We start from the raw sequence: 27,297 nt of genomic DNA, 5'->3' as shown, positions 1-27,297 counted from the left end.
AGTTTGAAATAAATTTAAATGCCAACTTCCCTCTTAACTTATAACAATAGATTAGCTTCAAATTTTAAACAAGTCGAGGTTCCTTATACATTTTAAAAAACTAGTTTCGCATTACGTGCTATGCACGTGGCTCGTAACGTAACTCGTCAATGAACATATTAGTAAATATATTATAATTATATTAATTTTTTTATTTATAATTAATATTAAATTAGTTAAGAATTTTTATAAAGTAAATATTATATATTCGGTTATTAAATTTTTTTCCATACTGAATTTAATAAATTTATAATAACCATAATTAAATAATTAACTTAATTTTATTAATAATATCTCTAAAAATAATAAGATAGAAATTTAAATAATATTCTATTGATCAAATACAGTATTTTGATTTTGTAGTTCAGTCAATCTAAAAGATAGGTATTCCTACTAATTTGGAGACAATTTAGTTATTTTTTACATACTAAAAACTAAATTGGAGATAATTTAGCTACCTATTCTAATTAGGACTTTAATTACAATAGTGATTAATTAAATAACTAATTAGTTAATGACTATAAAACCTTTATATAGTAGTAAACTGAAAAGGATTATTCAGTAAATTTGCCTGTCCCCCTCCCCCATCCGTGCTTTTATATATATTATAGATAAAGAAAATATCTCAAAAAATAGAAAAAATCAAGACTGAAAGAATTTTTAGTCGGAATAGGCTTTTATAAGAACATTATTCTTATTTGAATATAGTTAATATATTTTTATATTTCGTGACATTAATCACATTTTTGATTAGACTGCTATATATGCATGTGTTTTTAGCTTGAGATTTTTAAATTTTTACTTTTTTGAGAAATTAATTTTCTAATTTATCACAAAAAATTAATTTAAACTCTAAAGCTAATTTTTATCAATATTTAAAACTAGTGAGAAGATAATTTTAATTTTTTTACTTTTTGAGAAGTTAATTTTTATCGCATTTCAGTTTGGTCAATGCGTCAATTTTAGAAACAAACACATGACTAAATGATTATAAATTTAGATTAAATGATTAAAAACTAAGCTAGTTGGTAGAAATTAATAGATTTATGAATCTGTTTCATGACAAAGTGAAATGTAAATTTTGCATGCAAACTGACATTTAAACCTGTTTGAAATGTATGGATCTTAATCATTACTCCTTGCGTCCACAATCAATAAGTTGATTTCAGCATTTCAAATTATATGCTTATTTTATTTTTAAAAATTGATTCATTAAATAAATATATAAAAGAATATTATCAATTACTACAGGTAGTTAGTATAATTTTAATAAAAAAAACTATTTAATCTCTTAATTATGCTAATAGAATTATTATAGGTTGTTACTAAATTTTAACTAAAAAACTATAGTATAACATAAATTAAATAAATTTATTGACAAACGGGCTATATCATAAACGTTGGACAATATTTTATTAAAACTGTAGATTTTTTTTACAAGCGTTCTTCTTTTATAATTATATAAAAAAAGAAATTTATTACAAGAAGAGAATGTTTTTTTCTCATTACTGTAGTTTCTATGATTAACTAATTTTTATTAAAAATGTAGGCAAAATTGAATGTACTATTTTCAAGTACTTGAAATGGTATATGTAATAAGCAATAGTATTTTATTAGATCGTGCGTTTTATTACTCCACAAATATTTCTTCCTCTCCAATGAGAAAAAAATATCTTCACTTCAATATTTTCTTTTGGCTTAATTACTTAAAAACCACCCACCTTAAACTTTTTTTTCGTTTATACTCCGATCTAGGAAAAAGTTCATTTATACCTTGACGTATGTGTTTATGTTTCACCTCTACCCCGAGGCACTAAATTAACCTCTTTTCATTTAAAAAAAAAGTCTAAAATAGTCTTTCATTTAGAGAAAAATTAATTTCCAATTAATCTCTAATTAGCTTAGGTTAAAAATGAAGAACTATTTTAAACTTTTTTCTTAATAAAAAAAGGTTAATTTAGTGCTTCGGGGTAGAGGTGAAACATAAATACATACGTCAGGGTATAAATGAATTTTTTTCTAGGTCAGGGTATAAACGAAAAAAAAATTTAAGGTGGATGGTTTTTAAGTAATTAACCCTTTTCTTTTACAGTGAAATGTAATTTTCGTTGTGTTAAAAAAATAAAAACATTCAAAAAAAAAGTAAAAACTTGAACAAAAATATAAAATACTATAAGATCAGCATTTGCAAGATATGATTAGATCAACAATACCTGTCATTCCAGCATATCCAAATAGATAATTACCACTTTAATTTTAAAATTTAAAAAGAAATAGCGTAGCGTATGTGTAATGTACTTACCCCAATTAAAAAATAAAATTAAGAAAAGGCAACAAAACAAAAAGTAAAAGCGCAAAACACTAAAAAAAGAAATTTACAATTATTCTCTTTGCTTTAATTGAATTTGTGTGTTTGTGCTGATGACTCTTTAATTTTTGCAGTTAAACAAAACAGAACAGCCCACATTATTAAATATATTAATTAATCATCGTATCATTTGCCTTTAGATCTATAATACTAACATTAATCAAATACGCTGCTATAATTGGACACTATATATATATATTTCTCTCTCTCTTGAGCTTTTGAATCTCTAATAATACACAAACTCTTCAACGACAAGTAATAAATTCTGGTAAATTTTGCCTCCATAAACCCTAATTTCTTTCCATATCTGTCAGTAAATGTGTTTAGTTTTTATAATGTTGTTTTTGTAATGCTTATTGATCCGATCTCTGCTTCAAGATCTGGTGTATTGATTGAGATTGAAATTGAATAAGAAAAAGTTGAATATTTCATTTGATTTCCATGTAATTCAGAATGCATTGCCTTAGCTGATGAAGTGTAGGATGATAGAATTTCAAATTCTCATTTAATTCAGTAATCTTGTGAGATTCTTTGTTTTTGGTTTGTTTTGTTTTATTAGCAAATTGCCAATCAGACAGTTGCCAACTTGCTAAGATTTTATGACATTCCTTCTTTTGACTTTTTTTTCCATTTGTTTATTTATATTTTTGTTGTTGCAGGTTGATCTGATTGGTTGCTTGCTGGAGATTTTACTAGTTTGGTTTGGAATTTAACTCACCTGCAGAGTTACTCAAGCTTGATTGGGGAATTGGAATTTATCAAAATCTAGTTTAGTTGTGTGGATTCTTGATTCGTTAAGTAACGATTTTAATTCTGGTTGCACCCAGCTTGAGTTCATTTTTAGGCGTGGTCTTTTTTTTATCGGTGAGAGTAAATTATTTTTTGGCGTGATCTCACGGTGAAAGATCTTTTAGGAGGTTTGTCTTCGATGCGTGTAGGAGTTGTGTGGATTCATGGTAACATCTGTCGGAGTTTATATGTTATGATAGGTTATGGTTTTCGCAGTTCTTGGAGATTTGAGTTGATGCCGGTTATTCAGTGATTTTTGAGTTTTATAAACATTTTGGACATGAGAAGCTCTTGGTGGAGTAAACTATCTGTCAGTTTTGGCCCTAGACCGCCACTAAGTTGGTTGCTGTTGTGTTTTATTTGTGTGCTTGCGGTAATCGCGATTTTAGGATCCACTTCTTCGAGTGCGTTTGATTCTGTGACTAATACTCCGGTACCTGATATTTATTCAAATTATAGAAGGTTAAAGGAACAAGCTGCGGTTGATTATTTGGAACTTAGAACTTTCTCGCTAGGAGCTAGTCGGCAAAAAGAGCTCGGATTATGTGGCAAAGAAATCGAACATTATGTGCCTTGCTACAATGTTTCAGCAAATTTATTATCTGGGTTTAAAGATGGGGAGGAGTTTGATCGGCATTGCGAAATGTCTAGACCAAGATACAGGTGTTTGGTTCGTCCTCCAAAGGACTACAAAATCCCCTTAAGGTGGCCTGCTGGTAGGGATGTGATATGGAGCGCAAATGTGAAGCTTACTAAAGATCAGTTCCTTTCATCTGGAAGCATGACCAAAAGGTAAATCTTTGTTTATTAAATTTAAATGCGACCTCTTCTCTAAAAAAAATAAAATTAAATGTGATCTCACTCATTATTAAGCTGGACATTGCAAGTTATTATTGGTTAAAAATCATATTTTTTGTATTTCCTTTTATAGGCTGATGTTACTGGAAGAAAATCAAATTGCTTTTCACTCAGAAGATGGGTTGATATTTGACGGTGTCAAAGATTATTCTCGCCAGATTGCAGAGATGATAGGGTTAGGAAGCGACTCGGAATTCATTCAAGCTGGTGTAAGTCTTCATCGCATTTAATGTTTTCTATTCATATTGTTTTGTTCAGCAAGATTGGCTTTTGAGAAGACTAGCATTTGTCCCACAGTTGCTTTTCCTTCTATAAAACTCAAGATAATGTTAATGACTGTGAAAAGTAAGACATGATTTGGTTCCGCTATTTCCTCTACTTGATTGGAACTTCCAATTTGAAAGTATTATTTTATGACTATCTATTTTTCGTTTACTTTTGCTGATTACAGGTCCGAACAGTACTGGATATTGGCTGTGGCTTTGGTAGCTTTGGAGCTCATTTAGTGTCGCTAAAATTAATGCCTGTTTGTATAGCAGCATATGAAGCAACTGGTAGCCAAGTTCAACTAGCCCTTGAGAGAGGTCTTCCGGCAATGATCGGCAATTTCATTTCACGGCAGCTTCCTTATCCATCCTTGTCATTTGACATGATTCATTGTGCTCAATGTGGTATTATTTGGGATGAAAAAGGTATTTTTGAAACTTCTTTATTTGCTTTCTGCTAGTTATTGGATGTCCTGAATATCGGCTTGCTGCAAACTTATTAAAGGTTGGCTCTAGTTTGACTATGCACCCCTGATTCTATCACTTCATATATATCTTTTTTTGGCATCACCTACATGTAGGTTACTTATGAGTACACTAAGAGATCTTTTACATAATGTTCATCTAGAGTAAATAATAAAACAAGGGTTAATTGCAAATAAATGCCTAATGTTAAGCGCTTTATTTGCGAATTCTTAATTTTGGTAAATTAATCGTTAAACTTTGTAATTTTTGGCGGTGAAATTGTGTTGTAAAACGTCATCATTTCAAAAGCATTTTGGCGTTCCACGTCAGTATAATTTCACCGCCGGCTTGTTTTATGTGTTCAATTGTACAAATTACAAAGGTTGGCGATTATTTTGCCAAATTTTAAAAGTCGCGATTAAAGCGCTAAAAGCGCTGAACATTAGGCATTTATTTGCAATTAACCCATAAAAATAATGCTAGAAATGGACATGACAATTTCTTTTTGTCCTTTATGGCATCAAGTTGGCATAGTTCGATAAAAGTTTTCTAGCATGAGAGTAATATTTCTCCAAAAGAGGAAATGAATACGTGCATGCATTGTGGTATGGCTTGTCAGATACATTGTATATTTGAGAGGGTCCGTGTTGCCCTTTTTGTTATAAAAAAAAAATTAGTGGATTTTTCCATCAAATTGAAGTGTATTTGTGATATACATGCCCTATTATGCTTTCCGACTTGGGTACCTAAATATTAATTGAAAAGCTAATGTCACCTGTGGTTAACTATGTCATAATTGAGCCCTTCTTCTTGTTAACATATTAGCTCTAGGTATTGATATGATTTTGATACTTATATAATATATATTGAAGTCAGTTCATTTGAAGTTTCAGTATTATCTGTTATCTTGTTGGCATTTCTAGAATGGCGCATGCATGAATTGAAAATGCTTGCATCACTAGAACAACATGGTTAGTTGAAGAATTTTATGCTAGAATTGGAAAAAGAAGGAAATTGACAGTTATTTTAGAATGTAGTTATAATGTAGCCTATTCAATTCCTTAAATTTCTATGCTATCTGGAAAGATTTTCTTCTTATGTCATTGATGCATTTCTTTTATATCTTTCCTTTTTTATTTTGTCCTTAGATAAAAGAAAAGGAATAGGTAAATACTGCACAATAATATTTTAAGGGAAAAGGTAAAACTAAATGACGTGTGTTTGAGGCTTTGAGCCAATTGATTCTTAGTGAAATTCAAACTATGTGCACAAAAATCACAAAAATTAAATGCCAGCTGAGAAGAGTGTGCTCATTCTAGATTTTCCTTTTATATTGATTTATATTGAGGTTTGTAAATTGATGATCTGAAGTAATATTGTCTTACTTCAATCACATGGCTCTACTTTCTAATGTTATTGTGATAATGCAGATGGTATGTTCCTTATTGAAGTTGATCGGTTACTCAAGCCTGGAGGTTATTTTGTTTTAACTTCACCAATGAGCAAGCCACATGGAAGCTCATTGAATATGAAGAAGAGAAGTGCAGTAACGCTTATAGAAGAATTAACTGAAAAAATATGTTGGAGTCTTTTAGCTCAGCAGGATGAGACTTTTATCTGGCAGAAAACTGTAGATATCCATTGCTATAAATCTCGGTGAGGATGTTAATAGTACATTTTGTTTGCAACACTATTTAAACTATGAGGCAGATTTTCATTTATTTTTAGAGTGCATGAATTATGGAGTTCCCTTCGATCCCCTTTTTCTTTCACATATAATACTGCAGGAAAAATCTGTACTGATTCTCTCTCTCTTCCTTTTATACTGTAGTAAGCAGGACAATCCAGCACTATGCAATGAGGGCCATGATAATCCACCATATTATCAACCTCTCGCCTCATGTATTAGCGGGACCACCAGCAAACGCTGGATTTCCATTCAGAACAAGTCCTCAAGTTTACATTTGAGCCCAGCTGAGCTTCAAGTTCATGGCAAGTATTATTTCCAACGCTTTCCACCTATCTTTATTATATATATTTATATATTCATTGCTTTCTTTTTGTTTACTGCTTTCTTTCTGTTTACTTACTTTGTTCCTCTGCCATTTCTTTTCCTACCTACATTGTATTGTTGTGAAAGTAAAAAAGTCTGTCTAGTTCTTATTCCCACTACAGTGCGAGTGCGGTCTGGGTAAGATAAATATTAGGTAGCTTTTTGAACTGGCAGTTCTTAAGTCTTGAAAAGGAATGTTTCAGCCTTATGGTCGTTATTCCACATTTACATGAAATTCTGCAGTTATTTCTTCAATATCTGTTTAAGTAGCTTAGTTTGTTGATTCAATTTTATTGTTGCAGGTGTGCAGCCTGAAGATTTCTCTGAAGACTTGCAGATATGGGGATCAGCTTTAAGAAATTATTGGTCTTTGCTTACACCTTTAATTTTCTCTGACCATCCTAAGAGGCCAGGAGATGAAGATCCATTGCCCCCTTATAACATGATACGTAATGTGATGGACATGAATGCTCATTATGGGGGTTTAAATGCAGCATTTTTGGAGGAAAGGAAATCAGTGTGGTTAATGAATGTTATACCTGTTTGGGCTCGTAATACACTTCCTCTCATACTTGATCGCGGTCTCGCCGGTGTTTTGCATGATTGGTAAGTTAGTTTCATCTGAAAAAGAAGTACAATACGACTTGTAAAAGCTTGATTGAGTTTTGAATCTTATAGAAAATTTGTTTAACTATGGCTCTAATTTCTTAGAATTTGACTTGATTATTTGCATGAGTTATGGTTTTGTCTCAGAATGACAAAAGGACTTCCATAAATCAAAGATTTTGTCATAAATGATTTGTCTATTCAATTTCAATCTTTATAAATAAAACACTATTGCCTATTTATACTCCTTGGTTCATGATATTTGTTGCTTTTGAGAAATCTTTTTAGTCCATAATACTTGTAAATTATCAAGGGAGTATTAATTTATCGTTATTTTTCCAAGTTTAACCTTTGTCAATAAATAATATAGTAAGAATAAAAAAGAATAGAAGCATAAAACTAGTAGTATTCAATATGGATAATTTAGTAAAAGTGCATATAAATCAAGACACGTTTATTGTTTTCTTAATTGATGTGAAATAGCCTAAAGCGACTAATATTATAAACTAGAGGGAGTATAAATCTAGTAATCCTTCCTTAATGCTCGTAAGATACTAGTTGTTAACATTAGATGGTCATATGTAATTTTTTTTTTAGTATTTATGAAACATAAGATTATCTATAGAAGTCTTGAACTCTTACAATAAAGTTTATATCTTTAGGACTGAGCTTAAGCATAGAAAGATTCTTTGCATTTATCTGGGAGTTTCAATCGAAAGTCGTGGATTTGTTGCTCGGCTTATGAAATTAATCTAGCCTCATATTTTCCTTTTTCTAAATTTTACCCGTGTTACAGTTTTAAGGAATAAAATTGCTTTTACATTTCTTTAAAAAAATATTTTTCCAAAATTATGGAAAAAAAGAATCCATGCAGCTGACCCTAGTTAATTTGAGATTAGGGTTATTTGATATTGATGTTAATATCTTTTGTCAAAGTTGATAAAGTATTTTATATGTTGGTGCACAGGTGTGAGCCCTTCCCCACATACCCTCGAACCTATGATATGCTTCATGCAAGTGGACTTCTGTCACATCTCAGTTCAGAGAGGTGCAGCATGATGGACTTGCTATTGGAGATGGATCGAATGCTACGGCCTGAGGTACTTTTGAAGTTCTTGCTTTACTATTCTTTTAATTGCCTATGCTTGACAAAAATGTGCAATCTCTTATAAGGATGCAATTGCCTGTCATAGTTGTTTATGTTCCAGTTGTTTATCTTCTCTTCAGCTTTTTTATGCAATAAATTTGTATGGCAGGGATGGGTTGTTCTTTCTGATAAATTGGGAGCTATCGAGATGGCAAGGGCACTTGCTTCACAGATACACTGGGAAGCAAGGGTAATTGACTTGCAAAATGGTAGTGATCAACGGCTACTTGTTTGCCAGAAACCTTTTATGAAAAAATGACTGATTACTACCGGGTTTTTCACCACCATGGAAGAATAGGACCGTTTAACTCTGGTGAGTTCTAAATATCTGTCTATAAGTTTTTAAAATATATTCTTTAGCGAATAAGTGTCGTTGTCTAATACTGTTAAGACGCATGCAAATAGTTTATTTAGAGTTTAATTTTAAGTGCAAGTCTTATCTAAGTTTAGAAACATTTGGAGCTCGCATCAGGTACCTTGAACTCTTACTAGTAATCACTAGTTTCTTTATTGAAGATGTGTTAGATTCTTAACAAGTTGCTGGTTGAAGTTTGCTCGACTATTATTATCTGCCGCTTATCAATTAAGACCATGGAAGTAACTAAAAGATATTTAGCTCTTACTTGTCCTTCCCGCTAATGGTGAACATGGGCTGCACATAGGGACTGATTTTGAAACTAAATTAGAAATTCCATGGCCTAAACTTGAAACATTTAATGATTTGAAACTAGGGGTACGCCGTTCAAACTGAATCACATCAACTGAAGTTTTGATTTCTTTCAGAACCAGACCAAACCAATTGTATAAAAATCTTAATTATTTTAAATAAACCACACCAGTCGGTTCGTTTGATATTTTAGTTTGGTTCGGTGTTTCCATACCCTTACTTGGAACCCCTAAATTACTATGAATAGCAACCAGTTGAAGTTTTAACATACAAAGTACATCTATGGGTGCCATTTAATCTATTTGCAACTTTTATGACTTCTTCATCAAAAGTTAGCTCGTGTTTCAACAACAAAAAAAGAAGTTAAATTTGTAGTTGATCGATGTTCTTGTTATAACCAGGACACGAATCATTCTGATAGCATCACCATGTGACTTGCGAGCGCGACTAAAACCCAGAGAAAGCAAATCTGTAGAGTAAAAAAGGGGAGGCTGGCTGCAGAAGTAGCCCGGCGGCGTGCAATTTTTGTTAAAAGCACTTGTAGTAATTCATTCATCAATTTTTTTGTCAAAATTCTTTGGGTGTTAAATTTTTTCTTTATTATATCAGACACAATGTATTTGTACTGGACAGTTGCTGTTTTGGAGGGCGAACTGAGTGCCCACCAAATGATAGTTATACATTATAGTCTATGTACTGGACGATTACTGTTCTTTCCCTTTTGGCTGGGCGAAAAGGCTCAAGCCGTTTTTGTCATTTTAACTGTAATTTTGAGATTATTAGGTCAATGCTTCCAAGGAATGTGTTTATAAAGTATGAAAAACTGAGAAATGGAATTTAAAGGGTCTGCAGTATAGCTAATTATTACATTTACATAACTTCAATACATCTCATGATTTGTGCAAGTATAAATGTGGATCAATATGATTAGTAAGGATTCACATAGGATTTGTGTAATTTCTTATATACTACTATCAATTACCAATACCAGTAATGGAATATGCTTGTGTGTTTGCATACAAGCAAGAACTGCCAGAAAATTCCCCTCAGAAGTAAACTCAGAAGCTAACTCTTTTCTTTCCCTTTCTTTATGTCGCGACTGGTCTATTTCTCCTCCTCTCTCTGGTAGCCATTTTCTCTCCGTATCTCTGCAATATATCCGCCAAATCCACCAGCCCAGCCTCCCTCAATTTCTTCCCTACCTTTTCACACATAACAACACCTTCATCACTCGAATAATTATGCAAAAACTTATTGTAATCAAATCTTGGCACCTCTACTCCTCCTTTCACAGCCCTCTCCACATACTTGGTGGCTTCTAATGACTGACCAGCCTTCACTAAACCACCAACAAAAATTGTATCAAAATTCACTAGTGGGTCTTGCCCTTTCCTGCCCCTCTTGCCTAAGTGCCCTTGCAATAACATAATGTAAGTATGCATTGTTGGCTCACATCCCCTCCTTATCATTTCCCTGAACACTTGCGTAGCCTCGCTCGCCTTTCTCAACCTCAACAGTCCTTTAATCAACCCATGATACACGGTAATATCTGGGTTTTTAATATTTTCCGCAACTCTATACGCTTCATTGATCCTACCTCTTGATAGTAGACCATAAACTAGTGACCCTAACGTCAAATTATCCGGTTCGATTCCTCTCTCACGCATTTCATCAAACACCATCTTCGCTTGAGAAATTTTACCTCTTTTACTCAACCACTCAATTACTAGCCTGTAAGTAGACAGCCCCAAATCATCCATTCTCTTCACTCTCATAGTTTGAAACAGTTTCATAGCTTCATCATACTCATTCTTCTTAAAAAATGTCTCGATCATTTTCTCGAACGCAACGATCTCCGGCTCAATATCCTCATCAACCATCAAATTCCACACTTTTGAAGCCTCAATGATATCACCCACATCACAAAATCCTTTAATTAACCACCCATAAGTGAACCCATTAGGCTTAATCCACTCCTTCAATTTCAATACAACAAACTTTGCCTCTTCAACAAGCTTACTTCTACACAAACTCTCCACCACTTTATTCAACCTCTCCACACTATAATTATACCCAAATGCATTCATCAAGTGAAAAAACTCCACACATTTTTTCAACTCCCTAGCCAAAGCTAATGTTTTCAAACCAATTACAAAAGTTTTATCACTGGCCGATCTAAGTTTGCCCATTTCTTGAAGTGTGTCCCAGAAAAGATCAACGTTTCTTGATTTTCCAATGACGTCCAGCATTTTATTGTAGGAAACAGACGTGTGAGCGAAATGCGGGTTAGGTGTTTGATGTAAGTACTGAAAGAAACGGTAGACGGGGCGCCAGGAGTATGGGAATTTGTTGCAGACTTGGAGGAAGAATTCGTGGGTGATAGGGATATTTAAAGACGAGAGCTTGGAATGGATGTTGGAGTCTGGTGAGTTTTGTTGTTGGTAGAGGATTGTACATACTCTCAGAAGCTGGTCTGGGTTGACTGGAGATGGTGGTGGTGGTGGTGGGTGGTTTGATACGGTGGTTAAGTGACGGAGGAGGTGGTGGTTGATGGGTTTGGAGAGTACGAAACGTCTGATTGAGAGCATTACGATTTCGATTCTGATTACTTTTGCTTATTGGTGTCTCATTAAATCTAAAAAAGAACATAAGTGTAATGAGTTGGAATAAACGCTACAGCAGTGACGAAGACGATTTTAATGGCAGCATATACAGAGGTAGAGACTGTAGCCTGAGGGTTGTGAGAGAGGAATTTTTTCTCTTAAGACCATCTCCAACCATGTTCTAGATATGGTAAAAAAACATAACATAATCTTTTCACTCCAACCCATAATCAAACCCCAACTCATCTCCGTAGTTCTAAGAAACAAATTCTCAAATTTAACATGGTTTTTTTTAGATAAATACCAAAAAAAGATAAAATATTCTCAAAAATACTACCTCAATTTTTTTTTTTTTGAAAAATATAATCTGTACTTTTAAAAAAAAATAACTTTTATTATTCTCAAAAATATCTTTTTTAATCTCAGGAATTCGATTTTGGTTATCCAACGGTATACTAACACTGTTGGTTAACCAACAAACAAAACTATTACAAATTCAAACCTCCATCTTTATTAAACTAGTTGAAAATTTTATTACAAATTCCCCCGCCTTCATCACCGCAAGAATAATCGTCAAATAAAACCTAAATCGTCTTTTTAAAATCTAAAATTATTGATTAACCATTTGTTAACCAACAAGGTACTAAAAACAAGGTCATATTAGTATACCATTGGTTAACTAGCAACAAACATAAAATTCAGCAACTGTTTACTAACGATTTTATTAACGATATATTCAAAATAAAAATTACAGGTTACTTAACAGTTTACCCAATATTAACCATTGGCTACCCAACATCCAAAAATATTATAATTCTCACAAGCATTTCTTCAAACACCTAGAGTGCAACATATTGTGCAACACAAAAAAATCAAACCACAAACATAAAATTCAACAACTGTTTACTAACGATTTTATTAATGATATATTCAAAACAAAAATTACAGGTTATCTAACGGTTTACCCAATGTTAACCATTGGTTACCCCACACCCAAAAAATATTACAATTCTCACAAACATTTTTTCAAACACTTAGAGTGCAACATGCTGTGCAACAAAAAAAAATCGAACCACCATTCATCAACAACATCGTTCACAAAAGAAAAATAAAAATGGATTAAACAACACACAAAATGTGATTAACCCAAAATATTCACATTAACAAAGGATTAGACTGAAATCAAACTTCGGATCCGCCCATGAACCCTAATTTCCTTCACCATTTTTAATGATTCTGCTGTGGAAAAAGCATTTGTAATTTTCTGGAAACGTAGGCAATCTCTTCACGAACGGCGATGGCGGCAGACTTACGATTCTGAATTCAAAAATATGAACAACAACTGAAAATGGGAAGTTTGAAATAAATGGAAACGGACGACTGAATGGAGAAAAGGAATGCGAGAATCTCGCCCAAATCAGCACATGCAATCTCTCATATTTTGGAACCGTAATCTTCAATTTTTGAAAGTATAAAATTTATAAGGAAAAAGGTTAAAATGCGAATTTGGGGAGATGAAACAACAAACCTCAACTTTCATAATTAAGGCCGTATATCTCTAACTATTATGGGCTAAGCCCGTAATCCCTCTAAATAAGTCATTTAACATTCTCTCTCCTTTTACCCACTCATGTGAGTGTAGGGCTGTAAACTCAGGCCCAATAAGAGTTCGGTTCTAAATGACCTAGATGGAGCTTGATTTTATATTTGTTAATATAAATGAGCCGAACATGAACATAGTAGTGTTTTACTCGTTTACGTTCACGAACAACTCAATAAATAGTTCGTGAACAAGCTCGAATAAGAATTCGTAAACAAATTCGTGAACGAGTTCGTATATAACTCACGAACAAGTTCGTTTTTATATTTGATTAGATGTTCGCAAACTAAAACAGAAATGGGCCGGAACTCATCTTTGAAGGTCCCCAAAAGAACCCGATTTCGTAAACAACATCGAGAAAGAATGAAAGGAATAGTTTTTCGAGATAATCATATTTGTTTCGGCAGATATGCTCTTCAGGCGTTATATTTAAATTAATTTATATAATTATCTTAAATAATCTTCAAAGTTAAATAGAGTAAACTTAAAACTATATAATTTTGGTATATTCTATCAAAACTACATAGTTTTATATAAGAAAAGTTAAAAATTCATAACCCTAAAAGTAAAAATGATATACTAAAATTATTTAAAGTAAAAACCAGTAACCCTAAATCTAATGTGTCGCCTTTCACTCAAACTCTCACTCTTTTCTTCGTTTTTAAGTATTGTTTTTAATTTATTCAACTCGTATTCGTGTTCGTTCGATTAAAGATTACACAAGTTGAGTTCGTGGTCGTTCGTTTAGTCGCTAAAGAAACAAGCTCACGAATGAGCTCGTTTAATACTTATTGAGCTTGTTCGTGAACGAGCTTATTTAGTACTTATCAAGCTCGTTCGCGAGCTCGTTCGCTTAGCGGCTAAATGAACACGAGCTGAACATGAACAATATAAAATCTAAACGAACCGAACATGAACACCCCTACTGAACATGAACCGAACATGAACACCTTATTTGCTAAACGAGCCGAACATGAAGACTCCAAAATTCTATTCGACTCGGTTCATTTACACCCCTATGCAGGGGTGGACCTAAGAAAAGTTTATGGTGGGAAGTTGACCACCTTATTATTTCGAATTTTTGAAAAATATGAATGTACACATTAGTAGCATAGTTTTTCGTCCTTAAAATTTATAGCACTGACCACTTTAAATTTTAGAATTTTTCCTTCTTATAAATATTTAGTACAATCTTGCCCACTTTATAATAAATTTCTAGGTCCGCCACTGCCCCTATGTGAGTGATAGTATTATTGGGGTATTATATTTTTTTAGGGTAATTGGGGTATTATATATAAACGGAATTAGAGTGGCAGAAAATTATTTAGCCAAAAGATAAAACGAGTTAAAAAGTTAGTTTGGTGGTGTTTTTTTTCAAAACTACAAATTTAGTTTTAGGTGATTTTTTGTACTAAATTTGAACCTCTGTTAAAAAAAAAATCTCACGTAAATATTCTAATAATTGTGTGACATGTAAAACTATTAAATTATAATAATCAATCTATAGATAAAAATTAATTCTAATTAGATTAATATTAATGAATTAATTTTATTATTAAATGACACTTCTTATGTAATTCACAAACAATCATTTTTTAATAAAAAATTGGAATCGAGAAATCATGATACACACTCAAACAAGAGTGTTTATCCCTTGCAATCGTTGCGCCACGTCATTTTTACATCAAGCCAATGAGCATTTGCGATAGGGAATTTTTTAATTATTACTTATTTTTTTTATCATTCAATTTTTCACATGGCTAACGCACAATTGGTTTGTTGCACGAATGACATGGCGCAACAGTTGTGTGCAAAACTTTTTCATCAAACAATCATACATAAACCAAGTTCTTATGAATCAATTTTTAATTTGGAATGGTGACATATGTGATGCGCCCACCAATTCAAAATTTAACCAATTCAACCATGAGAAATTCTTAAATAGACGTGTACCACGTCATCCGTGAACTAAACATATCATATTATGACACGTTATTAAAATAATAGTATTATTATAATATTACTATTAAAAGTGTAAATAAATAATAAAAAAATTACGATAGTGCTATTATTTTAATGACGTGTCATAATATAATAAACTAGTTAACGGATGACGTGTTGATTGAGTCTACCTAAGAATCTCTCTTCAACTATATGAATAAAAATAAATAATTTTACAATTGTTTATAATATATATAAAATATAAATACATTTTGATTTATATATATATAACCTTCTGATAATGATAAAAAATATTATTTGATCTTATATGTATAATTTTTTAGTTTTTTTAAATAAACAAATAAATACATTTCAATAAAAAAAATTAGCCAATTTTTACGGTTCAGTTGATTTAGTTCGAGCAGTTTTGTCCAGTTCAATCCACTTCCGAATTTTAAGCATAAACTAACTGGATTGGTGATCGATATCCAGTCGAATTGGCTATTCTGGTTGGTTAGTTTTGATTTTCAAAAAAGTGATGTGAATAAAAAGAAACTATAGCATAAATTTATATTACTCACACAAACTTATATTTTATTTAAGGCCTAATTACTTAAAAAAAACCCCACTTTATAATATTTTTTCGTTTATACCCTGATAAAATTAGCCAATTTTTACGGTTCAGTTGATTTAGTTCGAGCAGTTTTGTCCAGTTCAATCCACTTCCGAATTTTAAGCATAAACTAACTGGATTGGTGATCGATATCCAGTCGAATTGGCTATTCTGGTTGGTTAGTTTTGATTTTCAAAAAAGTGATGTGAATAAAAAGAAACTATAGCATAAATTTATATTACTCACACAAACTTATATTTTATTTAAGGCCTAATTACTTAAAAAAATCCCACTTTATAATATTTTTTCGTTTATACCCTGATAAAATTAGCCAATTTTTACGGTTCAGTTGATTTAGTTCGAGCAGTTTTGTCCAGTTCAATCCACTTCCGAATTTTAAGCATAAACTAACTGGATTGGTGATCGATATCCAGTCGAATTGGCTATTCTGGTTGGTTAGTTTTGATTTTCAAAAAAGTGATGTGAATAAAAAGAAACTATAGCATAAATTTATATTACTCACACAAACTTATATTTTATTTAAGGCCTAATTACTTAAAAAAACCCCACTTTATAATATTTTTTCGTTTATACCCTGACCTAGGAAAAAGTTCATTTGTACCCTTTTTTTGATCTTTCATTTTCATCTCTACCCTAAAGAACTAATTTGACCTCTTTTCATTTGGAAAATATTCAAAATTATCCTTTATATTTAGCTTATATTTTAATTAAACATTAATATTATTAATCATTTATAATGTTTCCATCCTTTAATTAATTTAATTATCAAAAAAATTAAATTTTAGGGTAGAGATGAAAACGAAAAATCAAAAAAAGGATACAAATGAACTTTTTTCTACGTGAGGGTATAAACGAAAAAATTAAGGTGGGTTTTTTTTAAGTAATTAGACCTTTATTTAACTATTAACTTTAACATGTTCAATTTAGTCTAATTTTTCACTATATAATCATAATATTTTAAAAAATTAGTCCAATATGTTTATTTTGTATAATATATTTATTAATAAATATATAATAAATAGTTTAACTACTTATCATGTATTAATTGATCACTTGTAAGAGAAATATACTAATTCGGAACCATAAAAACAATTATTCAAATTGTACTATTTTTTTTGATAATTGGGAAGGGGGAGCGCTTATGGGAGTATTTAACCCACGACCTTATACTATTTGAATATTAAATAATGTCATATAATTAGCATTATTAATTTATTCATTTAATATTATTTTAATTATGATTAAATAATATAGGGATATTCCTATTAAATAGCACAATCTTTAGCGTTTTTTTGCGATTTAAGCCACTACTACAAATTGTCTCAATTGTTAGCACAAGCTTTCCAATCTTTTTAATTATTAGCCCATGTCCCAATTCCGGCATCTGAAATCCCACGTGGCTCGCCGGATTGCCTCGTCAGCGCCAACGTGGCCTCTTTGTGCGACGTCGTTTTGGATTATTCCTACCTAATAACACGAACTACCATTTTCTCTCAAATATTAGCACAACCTTTTAAATATTTTTAAATTTTAGCCTAAAATCTGTTATCAGCTATTGGAATCTAATGTGCATATTTTAGAATAATTAGTGTCGTTTCATGTGATTCACACTTGGCTCGCAGTGTGGCTCGTCAAATTATTAAATATTATTTAAAATAATAGTTAATTAGGAATAGTTTATCTTATATAATACTTTGGATGATTAATTTAATAGTTTAACATTTTTAATTGATAATAAAATTTTATAATTATATATAAAGAATTTAACTAAAAAAATCAAATAATAATTAAAATATTAATTTATTGAAAGTAGTTTACCTTATTTAGAATTTTATATGATTTACATATAATTAAAATAGTAATTGTTAAATATTTATAATAGTTTATTTTAATTAGTATTCTAAACAATTATCTTAATATAGTAGTTTAATTTAATTAGTACTCTAAATTAGTAATTTATTTTAGTTAGTACTCTTTTTCTAATAATTATCTCAATAGTTTTTAATTAATAATTATAATTTATAAAGTGAAGAGGATAATAACGTAAATGTGCCTATACCCACCCCCAACCCCACCCCAACCTGTGGTTTCATATATAGTACTAGCGTTTCGCCACGTGTTTTAAATTTTAAATTAATTAAAATATTAAATATAATATTTTATTTGTAAATAAATTATTATAATTATTTTTATTTAAATAGAAACTATACCACATTTGTGATATTAATTAATAAGACTCGTTATATATAATATTAATTTAATATTATCACATGGTATGCACATGAGCGACATTTATATGTCTCGTTATATGTATTAATGTTAATTAAGATATTTACATGACTCGTTATTTAACTTTAAAATTAATCAAAATATCAAATATAATACTTTGTCTTTAAATAAATTATTTTCATTTACAATTGAAATTAATTAAAATATCAAAATATAATATTTATTTCTAAATAGTAATTGTTTGCATGAGAGCGACATTTATATAACCCGTTAAATATATTTATATCAATTAAACTAATTTGTTGCACTTATATGACCCATTATTAAGATGAAGTAGATGCTATTAACACAACTACTAACTTATTGTACTTATATGGCTTGACAGTTGATAACATACATAGCATTCAGAAGCTGTGATTAACAGTTGATAGCATATATAACATTCTGTAATAGTTGATAGTAATATAACATACATATTATTTAGAGTTTGTGAATTTATGGTTGTGATTTTAGGGTTATAAATTTATGATTGTGACGTAGGGAGTTGTGATTCCAATAGCCGAAAATAGATTTTAGGCTAAAATTTAAAAATATTTGAAAGGTTGTGGTAATATTTGAGACAAAATGGTAGTTCGTGTTATTTGGTAGGAATAATCCAAAACGACGTCGCATAAAGAAGCCACGCTGACGCTGACGAGGCAATCCGGCGAGCCATGTGGGATTTCAGATGCCGGAATTGAAACATGTGCTAATAATTAAAAAGATTGGAAAGTTTGGGCTAACAATTGAGACAATTTATAGTAGTGGCTTAAATCGCAAAAAACGCTAAATGTGGTGCTATTTAATAGGAATACCCCAATAATACGTTAGTGTGCATATACCATTCAATTATTCAAACTCTTTTAACAGAGTTTATTTACATGGACGTTTGTTATTTTAAGGGTTTGATCGAATTCGAGACTGAGGAGTTTAAATGGGAATAATTTGAGGGGCTTAAGTGCACTTTTGCCACAAAAGAAGGAGCGAGGGAAAAACGGGGATTTGAGCGGTTTGAAAGGAGAAAGTAAGGATGAAGATGGGGTCATAAACCGAGTATCTCTCTGTGTTAAGCTCACCCAAACCACACACTTGTTCATCTGACTCTCCCTTTTCCTCGCTATTTCTCTTTCCCTCTATACTTTTTTTTTAATTCTCACATTTCATTAAATCTTTCTCATTTCAATTTTGGTATTGTACTCTGTTTAATCTTTCACATTAATTAATTCTAAGTATGTCGACGGAGAAAGAGCGAGAAACTCATGTTTACATGGCCAAGCTTGCCGAACAGGCCGAGCGCTATGATGGTATTCATATCCTTTCTTCTCTTTTCCATTTTATTTGCCTCGAAAATGAATTTTCATTGATTTTTGGATTGTGTGGTTAGACTCTGATTTTATTAGAAATTATGTGCATGTTTAAAAATTTAAATTTAAGCAATTAGTATATTAATATTATATATTGCATTCGTATATTAATAAATTGAATTGAAAGTTTACAAATTTTGGAGATATCACAATGTACATACTATTACAGTTTCATTTAACTTATCCATAAAATAAGCTCCAGCGTTATCTTGAGATCATAAAATAATGCTGCTTTTGTATTCAAAGTTCCGGCGTTATCTTCTTAAGAGACTCAAGATTCGAACACAACACATGCATTATTTAAATAGTTTATTTAATTTCTACCAATATCTTAGTCAATTTTTAATATCTATTGTTCGCTTATAACATCTTAATTATAACGTGAAACCATGAAAATATTATGATGCTAGTATAAATTAAAATGTCATGTTGGTAAAACTTTGATTTCATAGATACTGCATGACAAAAAAATAATGATGTATGTAAGTGGTTTAATAAAAACTTTTCACACGCAATTAATTTATTAGAATTAAAATACAACAAATAAATTGATATTACATTTTAAGTTTCTACTATATATAAACTGAGTAGATACATGTAAAATTTACATGATGCAGTTAATTACATGCCTGTTGTTAATTAGATGATATTGGATGAAACAGAAATGGTGGAGTGCATGAAAAAGGTTGCAAAACTTGATTGTGAGCTGACTGTGGAGGAGAGGAACCTCCTTTCCGTAGGATACAAGAATGTGATCGGTGCTAGGCGAGCTTCGTGGCGCATTATGTCTTCAATTGAACAAAAGGAAGAGACTAAAGGGAATGAGAACAATGTTAAACTGATTAAGGGTTACCGCAACAAGGTAGAGGATGAACTTGCTAACATTTGCAATGATATTCTTACCATCATAGACAAGCATCTCGTCCCTTCATCCTCCTCTGGAGAAGCTACTGTTTTCTACTTCAAGATGTAAGTCAATAGGTGTTAATTTTTGCTTTGAATGCATATATTATATGCTATATGTGTAGCACGGAAACGGAAAGTTCCATATGGGAATCATCAAAATGAAAAACGAAAACGAAATGTCAAAATGTAACATTGAAGAAGTTTTCGTGCAACATAACATATATGTATAAAGAGGAAACTTCAGCTTGGCATGATTGGAGCAGATTGCTTGAAATTTTATCAGATTTATCTTTAATGTTCTTAATATGGCATGTAATGGATTCAGGAAAGGTGATTACTATCGCTATCTAGCTGAGTTTAAGTCTGAGCAGGAAAGGAAGGAGGCAGCAGAACAATCACTCAAGGGTTATGAGGCATGCTTGTAATTTTATGCTTTCAGTCAATTACTTGTAAATTTAGCATCATCAACTTTCTGTGTGTGTTAATGAAGTTTTCGTCTTCTTGTCGTTCTCATCAGGCTGCTTCTGCTAGTGCAAACACTGATTTGCCTTCGACTCACCCAATTCGACTTGGCCTTGCTCTTAACTTCTCTGTTTTCTACTATGAGATCATGAATTCTCCTGAGAGGTTTGTGGTTTTCGTTAATGTAATTAAGCTCTCTAAAGTTAATAGCTATGCTGCACGGAAATGGAAACACTGATAGAATCGAAAAAACGGCAAAACAACAAGTTTATTAGAATTTGTTGTAAATATAAAGTTAGAAGCGTATTCAGAAATAGAAACGAAACACCAATACATAGAACTCGATAAGTTTTCGTGCAGCATAGGTTAACTGTTGTCAAGTGATTAGTGGCATTACCTACGTACTAAATAATGGTATACTTTTGGTGCTAAATTTTGCAGGGCTTGCCATTTAGCGAAACAAGCATTTGATGAGGCGATTGCAGAGTTGGACACCTTGAGTGAGGAATCATACAAGGACAGCACCTTGATAATGCAGTTGTTGAGAGATAATCTCACTCTCTGGACTTCTGACTTGCCTGAAGATGGAGGTACATTCATTTTTTAATTGGAATGAGTCGATTATGAATTTTCACTTGCATTATGGCTCTCTTTGTTCAAATTAGTATTATGTAATTATATGTTAAAGAAAATTGTACGCGTTTGTAGGTGAAGATAATTTTAAAGGTGATGAATCAAAGGCACCTGCAGAAGGGGAAGTAAGTTGTTTTCTTTACGAATGATTGATTGTAGTTTCTCGAACTCCGGAACTGAACGAGTTAGCCTATGAATTTGCAGAGCCAACATTAAAGAAAGATGAACGAAAATGAGAGGCTGGGTAGAGTACATTGCAGAAATGGCTTCTTTTTATTAGCTTTTCTTTGGAGGAGGGATTGAAGAATGTACGTACTACATGATCACATCTATAGTTATTACTCTTTTCGGGATCTATCCAAACTAAACCTGATGATCATCTGATGCCTTTGTTATTTTAACTGTTGTTTTCATTGTCATTTTCAACTTCTTTTGCCTCATTCTAAACACCATTTTTTTATTTTCGGTTCTTTATTAATTGTTATGTATAATAAACCTTTTTGTTGTTATTCTTGTAATGCCTTTGGAAATTTGGTAGTAGTATTTAAATTCCTAGTAGTTGGTATTTTTTATGTTGCAATGAAGATTTGAGTTGAGAGTATTGTATATCTATTGGATGGTTGTTTTGCAAGCTAATGCTGTGTTACTGAAATGGCGCCACATGATCTTAAAATTCGATATGCCATTGGTATAATAAAGTTAAAATTAATTTTTTTTATCTATCTTATATACAAAAGTACGGATAGATAGAAGTGGACACGTTTATCTTAGGTAATTATACAACACAACTGTTGGGCATGTCATTCGTAAAACAAACCAATTGCGTGTTAGCCATGTGGAAAATTGAATGATAAAAAAAATAAGTAATAATTAAAAGATTTTCTATCGCAAATGCTCATTGGCTTGATGTAAAAATGACGTGGCGCAACGGTTGCATGGGATAAACACTCATCTTAATATCCTTACTAGTTACTACTACCTTTTTATTATCATTTAATATAATTATTAAACTATATTTAATTAGTTTATAATACTAATTGACTTACAATAATTTTAAAACAATTAAAATAAAAAAGGTTCAAATCTTTAACTTCAAAAAAAAAAATCCATCACATTTAAACTGTAGTAATATGATATACAGTAAAATTGTTTTATCTTTAAACTAGAGTTCCAAAAGATATCTTTAAGATCAAAGCTTTTAAAATTGTTCTATTATGATTTTTGTGTTCATGTATATTATTAATTGAACAATATTGCATTACTTGCATATTAATTTTAATATTTTACTTTTATAGCGAGTTAATCTCTTTTTTTTTTAAAACGTCGCAAATATTTCAATTTTCACGCTTTTACATTGTGTATAGTCCCTTTTTTTTACAAAAAAAAAAAACAAAAAAATTTGTACAAAAACGGCGCCATTTTATATAAAACATCACAAAATAGTACACAATACCAAAAATTGAATGTGTGGTGCGACATTTTAAAGAGTGGAATTAAATCGCTACAAACATATACATAGCAATTTAATATGCAAATAAACCTTAAGTACATGCCCCACAATATAACACTATATATTATCATATTTTTTTTGAACATACATCATTTCGAAAACCTTTCAAATTGTTCTATTTTGATTTGTTGCGTGCTTGATATATTTACACTGCATAGTTTTTTTTTTTTTTTAAGTTACACTGTATAGTACTTCCTCTGTTCAATCTGACACACGATTTTATTTTTTAAATGCCCCATTCTAATTAATAATTTTTATATTCATAAAAAAATTAATAATTTTTATTTATATAATAATATTTCATATTATTTTTTAAATGCCCCATTAATAATTGTTAAAATTAAATTACACATTATATATAAATTTTTTCAAACAAAATATGCATAGAGAAACTTCCAAGTTAGGTTGGAATAAAAGGAGTTAGAAAATCTTCTGAAGAATAAAGGGAGTATCATGAAAAGAAAAATGTTGCAAGTCTGTAAAGATGAGTTTTTATTATTTATGAAATACCTCGACACTAAAAATAGCATTAATAGTCCTCGACTCCCTATACCTGTATGTCCAAAACCTACAAAGTATTTAGCTGCAAACCCCCATAACTAATGTCTATTTCATATTTACAAATTGATCATCCCAAACAAGAAATTCGAGGTCATAAAAATTCTGAGAATCTAAGAAATATGTATCTCTAAAGTTTGATCTCTTGATTTGTTAACATTTCAAGAACACAATCAGGACCAGGTAAGTCTAGAACAACATACATGCCAAAGAGTTATCACTCTTCCTTGGCAAAATAGCTTTGCGGCAAAGAAAAATCTTCGTCATGGCCAAGAACTTCATTCTCTTCGTCATCTGGTTTCTGAAAGTAAAAGAGCACAAAGTTGACAAATTATGCTATCATTGCTCCCATAGACAAAACCTGATATGACAGTGTTCTACTTTTGGAAAAGTTTGATGTGCGTTGAATGTCTAAGTAAGAATACAACTTCCGACATGCAGGTTAAAATCTTATCTCTATATAGAAACATGGAATGTCAACACTTCCCAGATTATCTTTTCCAATGTTTTTCTACAAAATTATAGTAAAATTGTTACATGTGCATGCACGCGCACATTTTTGCCCATTTGATTGCTATAATAGGATTCCTGATTTTGCGTTTTCTTATCAATAGGAAATAGCATTTATTATGTGTATCAAGTAACCACATATGCATACTTTTTATATACTATAAAAATATAATCTAAAGAAAAATTCTTATCTAAAATGTCAAATACCAGCATTTCTAAGTTGTAGAAACGGTCCATCAGCTGCAAAACCTCGTCTGAAGAAAAGTGTCTATCAAAGCTGTGATGGGTCGTCAAAGTATTAAAAATATGGAATCTAATTGTAAGAACAGAAACAAAATGAAATGGAAACATAGATGCAAGGCAAAACAACCTTTTACGCAAAAATTCCATCAGACCATAAAGAACAAAGTGGCGATGCATGCCTGCATGAACAGAACTTGTTACAAGATGATCTCAGTTTTAAACACACAGATGATGCAGAACTTCTGGTTGCGAATGAATTAAAACTTTACCCATCTAATTAAACAACAGATCTTAAACAAACATTACTGATTCTCAAAAGGTGTCCTAAGATTGTAAATAATGCAGATAAATAAGAATTAACAAACTCATTTGGTCCTCTGTACAAATCAGTATAGTTATAAAAGTCGAAACCTGTCTGATGCCAAACAGAAATTAGGCATAAGAAAGTTGACTAATATAAACCACATTTATGAACACAATGGGAATAAATTTAGAGCAGATTCTCACAGGCAACATTCAGAACTCAATTAAGAAATCGAATTTAAAAAGATCCACAAATTAATCAACTATTCAAAAGAAGTAATAGCTAGAATCGAGCTAAAATAATTTACAAATCTCTAGTAAGGTTAATTGTTTTGTTTACTCATCCCTTGCAATGACCAAGGTATCAAATTCAAGAATATATTCATCATCTATTGTCATACAAAAATAGCTAATTATTTTATTCCACGCATCAATTGTGCCACGTCATTTTTACAACAAATTGTAACAATGGAATATTCAATTATTATTTACTTTTAAATTATCATATATCCTAAACGTTTTGTTGCACGGATAATTTGGCACAAACGGTGCTTGTATAATAATTCATAATCAAGAATACTCCATTATATGTGTGTGTATATATATATATATATATATATCATCAACAACAATAATATTAACAATATTTTGAATGAGAAATTAAAAAATTAACATAAAAGAACCTGCCTCGGAGTTTAACAGGAGGATAAATTTCAAGAGCTTCGAGAAGTCTAAGCTCCAATTCAACCTGTGATTGCTCCTTAAAAATAAAATGAATCAAACAAAAATTGAAAAGAAAAACAGAGAGAAAAGGAAGAAGCAGCGACGGAGAGAAACCTTGGGCAGGGAAGAAGCGGAGGAAGGAGGAGCTTTGCAGGGAGAATGAGCGGACATTCCGTCTTGTTCCTCTTCCCTCTCTTTCCCATCACCACCACCACCACCACCTCCCACTCCTCCTTCCGTTTTCATTGCTAACACTTTGAATTGAGTTTGAAATTGAAATTGAAATTGATTTTGATAATTTCAATCAGTTTTATAGTTTGGGAGTTTAATTTTTCTTTTACATGAATCTCTGACTCGGAAGGGGTTTCGAGTCTGTTTTGTAAGGGACTTGAGCTGGAGCTGGGTATTACTGCTTGGGCTATTGGGCTATCCAAGATTGACAAAAATTTACACAAAAGACTCGCTTTTTAAATTGAGAGTTTTTCAAAAATATCCATACTGTGTATAAATATTCTCAAAAATACGGTTTGACCAGTTTGGGTTGATTTTTACAGTTTGACTTTTAAAAGTTGCGAAATTACACTTTTTGAGTTGAAAAATACGGTTTTTTATTTTAAAAACTCAGTAAGTTTACTATCGGGTTACTAACAGTTTACCAACGGTTTACAAACAATAAAGTTACTAACGGTTTACTAACGGTTTTTATTTATAAAAATACGGTAAATCTCTTATCGGTTTACTAACAAAAAGTTTACTATCAATTTACTAACTGTTTACTAAAAGTTTACTTAAAAATCAAATTTACTATTAATTTACTTTTTAACCGTATGGTTAATTCATTAATCATTTTCTATCAGTTTACTAAAAAATAAGTTAATTTACCATCCGTTTACTAACAGTTTATTAGTTTGACTAAACATTATAGCTAATTTATTAAATATAAAGTATAGTTATATTTATTAACCGTTTACTAACAGTTTACTATCGTTTTACTATCAATTTATTATCAGTTTATTTATTTATAAAAAAACCATGCCCTTAATTTAAACCCACAGAACACAGTATTCATAGTAAACCATGCCCTTAATTTAACAATGAATTTAAAAGAGCCAAATTGCCTAATATATCGATATTTTAATCAAAAACTAAACAGAGGAGAAGAGATTTTATCCCTGGTTCTATTTTCTCATTACTTCGCTAAAAAATAAATTTATAAAACTTTTAGTAAACTACTAATACACCATTAGTACACTGTATGCCCACTTACTCCCAAAATTATCAACTATCCATTTTAAACTATTGAAACTATAATAATATAGACCACAACTGTGTGAAATTAAAAATGTATTTTACAAAAATAATTGTAAAACAAATAATGATTAGCAAAGTAGTAAACTGGGTAAGACTTTTTAAATATAAAATTACAAAACTTTTCCACAGAGGCATTTTAACAAACACATAAGCTGCAACTTATGAATCAAGTAATCTAAATATAATAGTACCACCCGCACCACCGCTAAACACTCCATCTCCACCCACAGCCTCATATCCTTTACCACTCACCTAATTTATGGTCCATTTTCTTTTATTTCATCTTCTCAAATAATCAGACCCATATATTTCAAAACACAAACCAATTAAAATAGCAAAACTCAAACAAATTCGAATTACAGATCTGCAAATACAATCACAGGCTCACTATATTAGTAGTCTTTCCTAGCAGCGGCGACATCTTCGTCGGTCTCATTTTTGTCGACGTCGACATCGTGGTTAGGAGTAAC

General features: G+C 31.1%; 4 protein-coding genes across 6 annotated transcripts; 2 read left to right on the top strand and 2 right to left on the bottom strand.

Annotated features, from left to right (window-relative positions):
• Positions 1-2,541: 2,541 nt before the first annotated feature.
• Positions 2,542-10,014, top strand: LOC126686580 (probable methyltransferase PMT5). 2 transcript variants are annotated; one of them, XM_050380700.2, is made up of 10 exons: positions 2,542-2,675; positions 3,067-3,988; positions 4,128-4,263; positions 4,506-4,746; positions 6,216-6,441; positions 6,617-6,777; positions 7,141-7,444; positions 8,412-8,544; positions 8,701-8,904; positions 9,660-10,014. In XM_050380700.2, the coding sequence occupies exons 2-9, from the start codon at positions 3,477-3,479 to the stop codon at positions 8,848-8,850; spliced, it is 1,863 nt and encodes a 620-aa protein (XP_050236657.1). In that variant the 5' UTR covers positions 2,542-2,675; positions 3,067-3,476; the 3' UTR covers positions 8,851-8,904; positions 9,660-10,014. The 2 variants fall into 2 exon arrangements, with proteins under 2 accessions (XP_050236657.1, XP_050236658.1); XM_050380701.2 differs by lacking the exon at positions 2,542-2,675 and adding an exon at positions 2,833-2,928.
• Positions 10,015-10,089: 75 nt separating this feature from the next.
• LOC126686581 (putative pentatricopeptide repeat-containing protein At1g26500) lies at positions 10,090-12,112 on the bottom strand. Its single transcript, XM_050380703.1, has one exon. The coding sequence runs from the start codon at positions 11,844-11,846 to the stop codon at positions 10,347-10,349; it is 1,500 nt and encodes a 499-aa protein (XP_050236660.1). The 5' UTR covers positions 11,847-12,112; the 3' UTR covers positions 10,090-10,346.
• A 7,179-nt stretch (positions 12,113-19,291) lies between these two features.
• On the top strand, positions 19,292-22,178 carry LOC126653499 (14-3-3-like protein GF14 iota). The gene is made up of 7 exons (XM_050347403.2): positions 19,292-19,608; positions 20,331-20,637; positions 20,900-20,987; positions 21,092-21,201; positions 21,478-21,626; positions 21,745-21,794; positions 21,874-22,178. The coding sequence occupies exons 1-7, from the start codon at positions 19,536-19,538 to the stop codon at positions 21,883-21,885; spliced, it is 789 nt and encodes a 262-aa protein (XP_050203360.1). The 5' UTR covers positions 19,292-19,535; the 3' UTR covers positions 21,886-22,178.
• Positions 22,179-23,645: 1,467 nt separating this feature from the next.
• Positions 23,646-25,880, bottom strand: LOC126653500 (uncharacterized). Of its 2 annotated transcripts, none has more exons than XM_050347406.2 (5): positions 25,631-25,880; positions 25,481-25,541; positions 24,618-24,669; positions 24,455-24,524; positions 23,646-24,038 (listed from the first exon to the last, which is right to left on the bottom strand). In XM_050347406.2, the coding sequence occupies exons 1-5, from the start codon at positions 25,760-25,762 to the stop codon at positions 23,955-23,957; spliced, it is 399 nt and encodes a 132-aa protein (XP_050203363.1). In that variant the 5' UTR covers positions 25,763-25,880; the 3' UTR covers positions 23,646-23,954. The 2 variants fall into 2 exon arrangements, with proteins under 2 accessions (XP_050203363.1, XP_050203361.1); XM_050347404.2 differs by having other exon boundaries at positions 25,481-25,553; positions 25,631-25,878.
• Positions 25,881-27,297: the final 1,417 nt, after the last annotated feature.

The sequence above is a fragment of the Mercurialis annua genome, linkage group LG6 (assembly GCF_937616625.2).
Source record: "Mercurialis annua linkage group LG6, ddMerAnnu1.2, whole genome shotgun sequence".
Classification (NCBI taxonomy): Eukaryota; Viridiplantae; Streptophyta; class Magnoliopsida; order Malpighiales; family Euphorbiaceae; genus Mercurialis; species Mercurialis annua.
The sequence above is the reverse complement of the archived record's forward strand: the minus strand, read 5'-3'. Positions and strand labels throughout refer to the sequence as shown.

Bases quoted from the DNA above. Each gene is read 5' to 3' on its own strand.
- LOC126653500 (XM_050347404.2), bottom strand. From the start codon at position 25,762: ATGAAAACGGAAGGAGGAGTGGGAGGTGGTGGTGGTGGTGGTGATGGG. The intron at 25,554-25,630 runs GTTTCTCTCCGT...TTTATTTTTAAG, and splicing joins CCGCTTCTTCCCTGCCCAAG to GAGCAATCACAGGTTGAATT. The intron at 24,039-24,454 runs GTATTTGACATT...TTTTACTTTCAG, and splicing joins TCTACAACTTAGAAATGCTG to AAACCAGATGACGAAGAGAA.
- LOC126686581 (XM_050380703.1), bottom strand. From the start codon at position 11,846: ATGCTCTCAATCAGACGTTTCGTACTCTCCAAACCCATCAACCACCAC.
- LOC126653499 (XM_050347403.2), top strand. From the start codon at position 19,536: ATGTCGACGGAGAAAGAGCGAGAAACTCATGTTTACATGGCCAAGCTT. The intron at 20,638-20,899 runs GTAAGTCAATAG...TAATGGATTCAG, and splicing joins ACTGTTTTCTACTTCAAGAT to GAAAGGTGATTACTATCGCT. The intron at 21,627-21,744 runs GTACATTCATTT...ACGCGTTTGTAG, and splicing joins TGACTTGCCTGAAGATGGAG to GTGAAGATAATTTTAAAGGT.
- LOC126686580 (XM_050380700.2), top strand. From the start codon at position 3,477: ATGAGAAGCTCTTGGTGGAGTAAACTATCTGTCAGTTTTGGCCCTAGA. The intron at 6,778-7,140 runs GCAAGTATTATT...TTATTGTTGCAG, and splicing joins AGCTGAGCTTCAAGTTCATG to GTGTGCAGCCTGAAGATTTC. The intron at 7,445-8,411 runs GTAAGTTAGTTT...GTTGGTGCACAG, and splicing joins GCCGGTGTTTTGCATGATTG to GTGTGAGCCCTTCCCCACAT.